Source organism: Montipora capricornis, chromosome 11, assembly GCF_036669925.1.
Source record: "Montipora capricornis isolate CH-2021 chromosome 11, ASM3666992v2, whole genome shotgun sequence".
Lineage (NCBI taxonomy): Eukaryota > Metazoa > Cnidaria > Anthozoa > Scleractinia > Acroporidae > Montipora > Montipora capricornis.
In genome coordinates, this window is record NC_090893.1 from 10,615,071 (window position 1) to 10,625,070 (window position 10,000).

At 39.8% G+C, this 10,000-nt stretch overlaps 2 protein-coding genes across 5 annotated transcripts in view; both read right to left on the minus strand.

Annotated features, from left to right (window-relative positions):
- Positions 1 to 7,998, minus strand: part of LOC138024992 (tetratricopeptide repeat protein 39B-like) — a 22,120-nt gene extending 14,122 nt beyond the window's left edge. For both annotated transcript variants that reach the window (XM_068872204.1, XM_068872203.1), the window contains exons 1-8: positions 7,881 to 7,998; positions 5,428 to 5,538; positions 4,734 to 4,809; positions 4,569 to 4,624; positions 3,867 to 3,943; positions 3,131 to 3,198; positions 1,079 to 1,143; positions 397 to 502 (exon numbers count right to left, since the gene is read on the minus strand). In XM_068872204.1, the coding sequence (XP_068728305.1) occupies positions 397 to 502; positions 1,079 to 1,143; positions 3,131 to 3,198; positions 3,867 to 3,943; positions 4,569 to 4,624; positions 4,734 to 4,809; positions 5,428 to 5,538; positions 7,881 to 7,894 (573 nt within the window). In that variant the 5' untranslated portion in view covers positions 7,895 to 7,998. The remainder of the gene's footprint in view (positions 1 to 396; positions 503 to 1,078; positions 1,144 to 3,130; positions 3,199 to 3,866; positions 3,944 to 4,568; positions 4,625 to 4,733; positions 4,810 to 5,427; positions 5,539 to 7,880) is intronic.
- Positions 7,999 to 8,763: 765 nt separating this feature from the next.
- Positions 8,764 to 10,000, minus strand: part of LOC138022771 (tetratricopeptide repeat protein 39B-like) — an 18,477-nt gene continuing 17,240 nt past the window's right edge. For all 3 annotated transcript variants that reach the window (XM_068869715.1, XM_068869718.1, XM_068869716.1), the window contains one exon: positions 8,764 to 9,482. In XM_068869715.1, the coding sequence (XP_068725816.1) occupies positions 9,140 to 9,482 (343 nt within the window). In that variant the 3' untranslated portion in view covers positions 8,764 to 9,139. The remainder of the gene's footprint in view (positions 9,483 to 10,000) is intronic.

The window sequence follows — 10,000 nt, forward strand, 5'->3', positions numbered from 1 at the left end:
TGATGCCGAGTCTGGGAATCAAACCCAGGCCACATTGGTCCGAGGCGAGTGCTGTCACCACTGTGCCATCCCTGCACCCCCCAACCCTGTAAAATGGTCTATCAGGCCGCCCATGGTGATGGATTGCTTCCTTGATATTCTTATACTGCAAAGTCGAAAAACCAAGAGCAGCAGTTAAAAAGCTGATAACTTCCTAACCTTGCATTGTTGCTTCATTGAGGATTTGCTCTTTTTTTCTGTATCTGCCCTTTTTCTACAATTTTGTGCAAGTACGTTGTGAATATGAACAATGCTCGGAAAAGGCATGGCAAGGAATTGTTACTGCTAGGAAGAATTTCAAAGGTGCTCCTCCCATAATGAATGAATCCCACCTTGTGGCATGCAAGTGTCACTCACCAAATTAAATCCTCCAATGCCAAAGTGAATCCCTGCCTCCAAGTCTGTCATTTCCACAGCTCGACGAGAAGAACAATGTTGGCTTACAACCATTTCAAGGCAAGTTCTGTGCATGACAGCAAAAGAATATTAATATACATTTCACTGCCTTCACTTTCTCATGACTAACATGACTACTTTGCAAGAAGTTTCTGTGACTTCATATCTCCTATAAATGGGAAAAGTCACTAATGACAATCAAGCATAAAGTGTTTTGTAACAGTCAACACCCACACATAAAAACCTAGAATTTAAGAACCTGTTACACTAAAAAAACATTCATTTTAGACCCCCCCTAAGAGCCAGGTTAGCCCAAAAAATTAAACAGACTGAGGTTCTTATTTTAGAAAATGACCTTGAAATTTCAGGTGTCTGTAACGAAATAATAATTATTGCCCTTATGAAATACAAAGGTGCCAGCATCCTTATCAGAGGAAATCAGTTATACCATACCATAAAGTACATATCTTTTGTGGAAATAAGAACCAATTTAACAACCTAGATAGCCTAAAATTACTGTAAATACCATTTTTATAAGAACCTTTTCAGCCTAACTTGGAAAAGTCTAGCTTCTTATATGCGGGTGTTTACTGTACTGTTCTATCAAAATACATGTAATATTGGGTAACTTTTAAATTATTACTTGTAATTCTGGTAGCTCCTCCGAATTTTGAAAGCTCCCCAAACAAAACTGAGGATATTGTCATCCTGAAAGAAATATTTAGGAACATGCATCAATACAACTTATTTTTACATGAGCTTCGATTCCTTTGTTCTTTTTGGGGGGGATATCTTACGTAACCCCCAAATCAACTGTCTGAAAGGCTGGGTGCAGCTTTGATTGTTTAAAGGGAAGAAAGGGGTTAATGAACTTGCTTGCTCATGTTGTGAACCCGCAAATATAAATTCAAATTTGTTTTCCAAAAGCTCAATTGCAGTACTGCCACTAAAACTGCTTTGAGTAATAAACATTTCTGACTCGGAATTGCTCAACATTTCAAGCATTCACTAAAAACAACTAATTCAAAATGCAACTTAACAAAATTAAAAAGCCAAGAACCTTGTTAATACCACAAATGCCAGCATGGAAGGTTGAAAACAAAAGAAAGGTGAACTTGAAAAACGTCAGGATGATTCTTTTCAAGATTATACCCAAATGCAATCCGTTTTAAAAAAAAAATTGTCAAATTGAGTCCATCCATGCTTCTCTTTCCTTTTGCTGTATTTATTTCATGTGCTTCAACAGTGTTAAGTAGTTAAATTGAAATGTTTTATTCTACTTTTTGGGCATTTTGGGTGTCATGCAATTACATTATTTTGTGTGACATGGCCCTATTGGTGATTTGTTACAGTTCCATTTAACCTCATGTGATTAATGTTATTCTATTTTAATAGCTTCAGATTACTACTTTACTATTTACTGAATCCTGAAGTCCAAGCCATCTCATGTTGACTACTCTGAATCAGCGGCTCACTGACCACTACTTGGCGGGTTGTCCTAAAAGCTGAAATCCGAAATCCGGAATCACAGGTCATTGTTTTACCAATACAGAGAGTAAAAACTATCCTAAACATTCATAAAAGCTAACCTTAGGCCTAAAAACGTTTGTTTAGGCCTAATTAGGCCTAAGGTTAGCTTTTATGAATGTTTAGGATAGTTTTTACTCTCTGTATTGGTAAACAATGACCTGTGATTCCGGATTCTGGATTCCGGGTTTTAGGACAACCCCTACTTGGCTGCCCTACTAGCTGGTTAACAACTGACCAACTGCTTCACTGACTAACAAACTGGCATTCCCACTCACTGGTTCCAGCTAACAAACTGACTTACATGTACTGGCTTATGAACGCACAGACTGGCTGACTGACTAATTGACTAGCTCAGCTGTCCAACTCATTGAGTGACTGACCTGTTGGCTCCCTGACTGGATGAATGGCTAATTTGCTGACTGGCTAGCTGAATGGTTACCTAGCTGACCCCATAAAACACAATGTTGAAGTACAGCTGGTTTATTTGAGTGTCTTCATGAACAATATAGTGGTTGAGTGGGGTAGGGGATAAGGCATTGGTGGCCATCTTCTTAAGTTTGATCCAAAATGTTTGAAAGATGGGAAAAGTCTTGACCCTTTTATCTACGATTGTGGCTGACTGACTGAATGACCGCCTGGTTGGCAGTAAGACTTGCTGACTGACTAGCTGGGTGGTTAATTGACTGGATGACTGGCTTATTCACCGACCAACTAACTGAATGGCTTGCCAGCTGCCTCATTGAGTGGATGGCTGGATGGATGGATGACTGACTTACTGGTTTACTGGCTCACTGGCAGGTTAGCTGGATGGCTGACTTGGTTGCTGATGTAGTGACTAACTGGTTGGCTGACTGGCTTGTTGCCTGGTGGAATAGCTCTGACAGACTGACTTATGGACTCACCGACCAGCCAACTGACTGACTGGTTGATTACTGGCTGACTAACTTAACGACTGACCAAATGGCTGACTGACTAGCTGGTTTACTGACTGACTTGCTGGATGGCTTACTGATTGATCAGCTAACAGGCTGGTCAGCTGACTCACTGGTTGAGTGGATAGTGATTGTCTGGCTGACTAGCAGACCACCTGAACTGTTGAATGGCAGATAGATTGACTACTTAAAAATTAATTGTTATGACTGATTGACAAACTAATAACACTGACCTGAATGAAGGTGACAAGAGAATCAAGGAGAAGACTTTCTGTGTAACAGAGCTCTGCATGCTTTTCGTCTGAAAATTCAATTTATCATATCATTATCCACTTTTTTTAGTGGATGCTAAACCTGAACCGCCCTGGACTGCCTCCATTGATGAGTAAAATTGTCTGCCCTTAGACAGAGTAAAATCTATAAAGTCCCAATGGGTTAAAAAGCACTAGTCTGACAACTTTAATACTAAAATAATATAGAAGTGGTACCATCTTTGAAATTTAATTGCTGACCTTGTCTGTTCTTTACTATACACAGTTTCAGTTTTAATCTCCTTAAAATCTGATTTTTTCTTGAATGAATTGTTTTGCTGAATCTTGCACTGATTTTTTGTGTCTGTAGTTGTTTTGTAGTGCACAGCAGTACTGTACTTTTAGTTATTGTAGTTGTTAATTAAATATATTGCTGAGACATACTCCTGAACAACTGCTTGTGAACACTTGACTGTCCAACAGTTAAACTTGTAACAATTTACTGAAGATTCACATTTCTATCCATATCATGTCCATTTTACATGTAAGTAATCTTGCATGGGGGGGGGGGGGGGGGGAGAGAGAGGGGCTCTGTGGCCCCATGAATATGACGCTGGATAAATTACATTAAACACTTAATTTGTTCACACTTCTTTTCTGAAAGTGCACTTGTGATAAAAGAATATTATTACATTAAATGATGATTATATTAAATGACCTTCAGTGAAATTCTCATAAGAAGGATTCCAAATCCAACTTGAAATTGTCTCCGACCACTTTGGCCTTTTTCTGTGTCTGGAAAATATCAAAGGCAAAAAAATTGGGTCTTTTCCTTCCTAAAATGAGTAAGCCACAGAAAACATTGCAAAACTGCACGATTGTCATTGATCAACATGATCAGATGCCCTTTATGTTGTTTATTGTCATTAACATAATAAATATATGTTATTCACTGGCCGGGAGGTCCGTATTGGGAGAAACTGTGCCCGAGGCAGCCGAGGGCCGTACTCGAGACAGAGGGCACAGTTTTTCCCAATACGGACCGACCAAGGCTGGTGAATTATATTTATAGAAGGTAGGAGAAACTATGAAGAAAAACTGGCGTTGTTCTCTTTATCCTCTTCGTTTGGGTAATAAAATTCGCTTTCACTGTGATAGCTTTCGTCAGAATCCATTGTTTTTTTAATGAGAAAGTTGAACAATAATACTGCTCTATGGCAAAAAACAATTAAAACAAATTGAAACTTCGTTCTTTCAATTCGCAACTTCACTCTGCGCTTAGCGTAGTTGGTTACCATGACCGTGGTCAGGAGATAGGAAAATACTGCCCGCTCCCGGAACCAATCACATTGCAGGATTCTCAGGATACCGCCCGCTCAAGATCAAAGAAATAAATAATAATTTATTATACAATTCAAACCTTTCACAAACATTCAATGCATGCTTGATGCTCTTGGCAGCCTTCTGTATTGCTTGCTGAAATGATATAGAAAACCATCAAAGGCAATTAGATCTCTTTTAGTCCTTAATATTTTTAAATTATTTAATTGATAAAGAGAAAAGATGTCATTTTATCAAACTGTACTTGTTCAAATTTCAGAAGAGCTTGAATGCACATAATACCACTGTATGCAAGTGCATGGTACATGCTGTGCTGAACCCTGAAAAAGTAATATATAGATTTAGCCAAGCCTAAAGAGGAGCTCCCAGGTTATTTATTCTTACTGGCCTTACTTTAAGCTGTGCTCTGCTGCCAATACTGTGCCTGAAAAAAAAAAACTGGCTTGCCTTCTAATGAAGGAAGCTTGTGATTGCCTGCTGAAGCCACATTATGGAAAATTGATTCTTCAAGTCAAGGGATAATCTCCCTGGATGATGGCCTGTTTTTTTGACAGCCTAATACTGTGGCTTACAAATTGGTTTGCTTGCTTATAATCACTGTCACTGTAATTTAATTATTGGAGGAAACTTGTGGTTGCTAATGATCGATACATGTACAATTATTCCAGTCTGCTGCTTTTTACTTTCAACACATGTCTCCTTCAGATTTTCCGCAACACATGTATCTACTGTATACACCTCTTTCCAACAAGAATTTATACACAAGGCTTTGAACTCCCACTCCACCCCTCAAGTAATTGCATCTTACAACTAAGCAGAACCTCTACTTCCCCTTGGAATTTCTCTTTCCTTCCATGAAGCGTGAGGATGATGGGTAGGCCACTATCGATACTTTTCCAAACACAAGAAAGATGAACAATATTATTCTTGGTCCTCACCAAGGTTCGAGCTCCTCCTTTGCTTGATGAAAGTTGTTTGAGAAGCAAAGTTCTGAAGTTCTATTGACCATTGCAATGGCTTCAGCCATGGGAAGAGCACTTTGAACCTTGCTGGAAAATTACAGTAGTAATAATATTAACAATTATTTGCTAAAGACAACGTGAACATCAGTGAATAAAAACTGAGACAAGTCAAGGTTTTCTTCGCCAATATTCACCAAGCCTGAGGTGATTATTATTGTTTTAGTATAATTACATACACTGTAGGTGATTATTTAAAAATATGCATTTTCTTTAAAAAAATTAATTTCTTCATCTGTCACCTTGACAAAATGGCTTGAGAATCACTTTGAAAAAACTGCTTAGGCGATTATCGTGTAATAATCACCTCAGGTGTGACCAATCAGCGCAGAGAATTTTCAATAATCACCTATGTAATTTTACTAACAAAACACATTGGTAATTACAACTGAGAATTATCAGAAAAAGTGTCCTATTCACAGATGCTGTGTACGTTCAGCAACGCGCTCTCCATAGCGACAATAGTGTTGTTTATATGAGAAAAATAATCTGTGGCTTGCATAAGCAGCAGACTACATAAGACACGAACTGGGCCATTTATAAGAGTAGATGTGAAATGCTCATATAAATGGGTCGCAGCCAACTGGCCCAATGATGATGGAATTTCAGGGTTTTCAATAAGAATTTTAGTAGACGGCAAAACCTGAGGAGAAGGCAGAGAATGTACAACGAGCACCAAAGGTGTGCTTTCCGAGGGCCGAAGGCATGAGCTTGTAGGGGTGTCCATCCAGGGGCATCCTTTCCCGGGAAAACTTTGAAGAGAGAGAGAGCACATGAATACTCTAATTTTTTTGAAATTCGGTTGATTTAATGCTCCTTTGCATTATGTACAGCTGTGTGCAATGTATTTTATCTGTACTTGTGAATGTTGTCTCGTCAAGCTTCAAATGTAGTTAGCAAATCAGACGGCTTACACTAAGTACTGGGCTGCTGGACCACTCCCTCAAAAACGTGTGTGCTTGATCTTTGACATGGACAGGGAAACAGAAAATTATAGCCGCCAAAAAAGTACTTAGAATTCAGGCGTCTCTTTTGTTTTTCATGAGCAAAACTTTCCAGATCCAAGGTTCATGTTCTGTGCAAATGCTTCTCATGCTATTTGTAAAATTTGGGATAACTTCCAAGGAAAAGTAGGCAGAGAGTTTACACACAATAGAAGGTGAATTTCACAGGCCGCCAGCTCTTATTAAAAACCCTGAATTAATTTTGGCGTTGACCATTAATTATGATGCAAGATTTGCCACATTTAATGCTAAATGGCTCGAGTGAGCAAACAAGTGAAGCGCTTGGCTTTGTTTAAGAAAATAGGCAACCCAAATTCCTGAACTGGAAAAATCATCAGTGCAATTCATGCACGCGCTGCAGGCCTATTTAGCTTCCAAAACGATTGATTGTGAAAGTTCAGAGAAAATGTCACCCTTGCCATTTTTCTCAGGCAACTTGACGGAAGCAAAAAGGAGGTCTGAGCTATAATGACAAAACAAGCGCATGCACAGAGCCATTCACTGCTTCAGCGAGCTGCGGACAACACTGGAGTACATTTATACACACACTTTCACGTCCAAGGTCTGCCATGGGTAAGATAAGCACAGCCCCAAACCCCTGTTTGTTTTGTTTGTTATTTATTTGTTTGAGCAGGTTGAAGTTTTGGCAGCTATTCAGCTGATGTGGACAGGCTATACCCACCCACCCACCCATACACTCACAGAGGACAGCCACAACACCGGGAACTTCATCCCCTACTCTTCTCGAATAGTGTGGGTTCTTTAACGTCCCACAGGGAACTAATGAACATGGAAGTTATTTGTGAGACGGGGCCTATGGTTTCTAGTCCTTATCCGCATTTATCCGAGAAGACTTGAAAGTCTAAACAATTGGCGAAATTTGTAATTACAAAGGCAGCACTTTCTCCTCACTTATTTTAAGACGCTGAGTGTTGGTCCGGCCGGAGTCGAACTCACGACGTCCCGCATGGCAGCCCGATATGCGGGACCAACTGGGCCACCGGTGCGCCCTAGGTTAGGATAAGCCGCGGTGTTCACGTCTTATGTAAGCCGCGGCATATTTTCTCTCGTGTATGTGGTTAAGCTTCGCGCTTGCGGCCAGATCTAGATAGGATAAATATTTGCTATTTTTCCCAATTCACTTAGACCTATTTAATAACTGCTCCATTTACCTGTTGGGTGCAGTTATCAAGCAAATACTGACAAGAGGGAAATAAACTTGGGTAATAAAGTTAACCTTTTTACGGTTTAAAGCAATGCTTGATTCTACACGTCTCATGGTGATTGGAAACCCACGGTAAACCTGAATCCCATTTCGCATCTGGCAAACGAATTGGTAATTAATTACTCAAAAAGACCTGAAGTTACCTTGATCTATCCATTTCCGCTTACAAATGTTCTTCATTTTGGCATTTTTCGTGCCCTTTTTTTCAGTTCAGCTGACAGAGTAGTCGGCCATCTTCCCAGGCCAGACGTTGCCTGTTTACTAGTACCCAGTACTTCATTTAGCATTGACGCCTCACGTGAGATCGTCTGATTTGCGTGCCGTCACAAGCAAAGCGCGCTAAAGCGTGAAATACACCCTCTACGCACCTCAGCCAAAATGATCGAAGAAAAATGTTTTCGTTCACATTTCATTCAGCATTTTCCGCTCGAAGTCACCAGTCGCAATACTGGATCTTCGATTTCCATTGTATCCGTTTTCTCATTTCTATGCGTTTCAAAGCTTTTCACGGTTATTGAGATTTTTCAAAACCGCCATTTCCCTGTTTTCCTTGTCATCGTTTTCTAGATCTTTCAAATGTCGTCATATGAAATGCCCCATTCAAGCTAACGCGCGTTCTTTAAATGGTCACCGTAAATGGGGTCTCAACGCGTCCAGGATAAAACGTTCCGGTGTTAATGCGAAGTCTCTATGCATGGGGACTAAAATAGGTGCCCCGTTTTCAAAACGACGGATTCTCAAGTTTTCACCATTGAAACCCGTTGTTCAAAGCTTTCGGTGGGCTTACTGGGAGATAAGCGGAAACCAATTCCAAAGTCGTTTTCCCCGTACTTCCGAGAGAAAGGATATAATGGAATACTCGTGCTTGCGTTTGTCTGTACTTGCTCGTACGTTATTGAAATCCAAAAAGAAAATTGGGGGTAACCACGCATTTTTCAAATATAATATGTATAGAATATTGTCAATCGAACGCACCCTAAACCGGGGGAATCATATTTTCTGGGAAAAAAAGGAAAAGAAAACCGATAGTTTTTAAATGATAAGTTTACTTCCTTGATGTGATTCTTACGTTAGTCAAGGAATGAAAACATATGTGACCATTTCATGGCCAAAATAAATACTAATAAATGTAACGGTGCAATTCGTTAACAAATAGCTTACAATCTTTTAAGAATTAAATTACTCTTAATTCTGTGATAATAAACGGGACAAATATCTGTTTAAAAAAAAAATACAAACATTTTCTATGACTATCTCGTGTGTTCAACTTCAAATACAAATGTAATTTCTTTGCATATATATGAAACGCAGGGGATTTCTACCTCTCAATTTAACGCCAGACCGAATTAACCTCAACACGAGCCATAACGGAACAACGTAAAAAAAGCACCGGAACTGATTTTTACACAGCGGTTTCCCTACGAATGGATTGATTCCAAGTGCTATCCGCGGCAATGAGCCCCAGACCTCCGTCATCTTCTGGGCCTGAGTCTTCAGGCGCCGTTTCATATGAGGAACTCTCGTCTTCACTGTCATGATCTGACCAGTCTTCCATAGAGACACTGATTGAATCTTCATCGATAGAGGAAGTATTGTCAATCTTATTTTCCTTAGAGCTTTTACGCGGTCTCTTGTCCCGTTTTGATGCTGCCTTAGCTTGCTTTTGTATGTGTTTGATTTCTTGAAGGGCGGAGTGAATTCTGAAGTGAAGTCTGCTTTGTAGCATATGATTTTCGTAATCTTTTCTGTAACAAAACCAAAACAGAAACGTAAGGCTCCAGCGTAATGTTGCACCATTGTTGGCCAGCCATTGCTGAGCTTGCAGCCTAACCGGCATCAACAACATGAGCCAACGTCAAACGATAATGTCGGCGCAACGTTAGGCAACATGGCTAGAGGCTGGATTTGAAGCTAAGACCCTCTTTTATCCTAAGTACCTACGAGTGATCATCGAAAATCTAATTAATTTACCAGCGCTAGCAAATATACCATAACCTTCAAGTTGACCATCAGACATAGTTTGAGAGACGAAGTATCAAGGAACTGAGTCAATAGAATGGTTTTCAATTGAGTGTCGAAAGTAATAAGCGAATTGCTTTGGTTTTGCATTACTTCACTCAGTGATTGGTTCACAGTTCTCGCGCCCCTTTTTCAACCAATCAGAAGTGAAACCAAAACCAATCGTGGTTCGAACGTGCACATTTTCCCGCGCTTTGTGTCGGCTACGTGTATTTACTTCCAGTTTTGATTGGTTTACCGGATT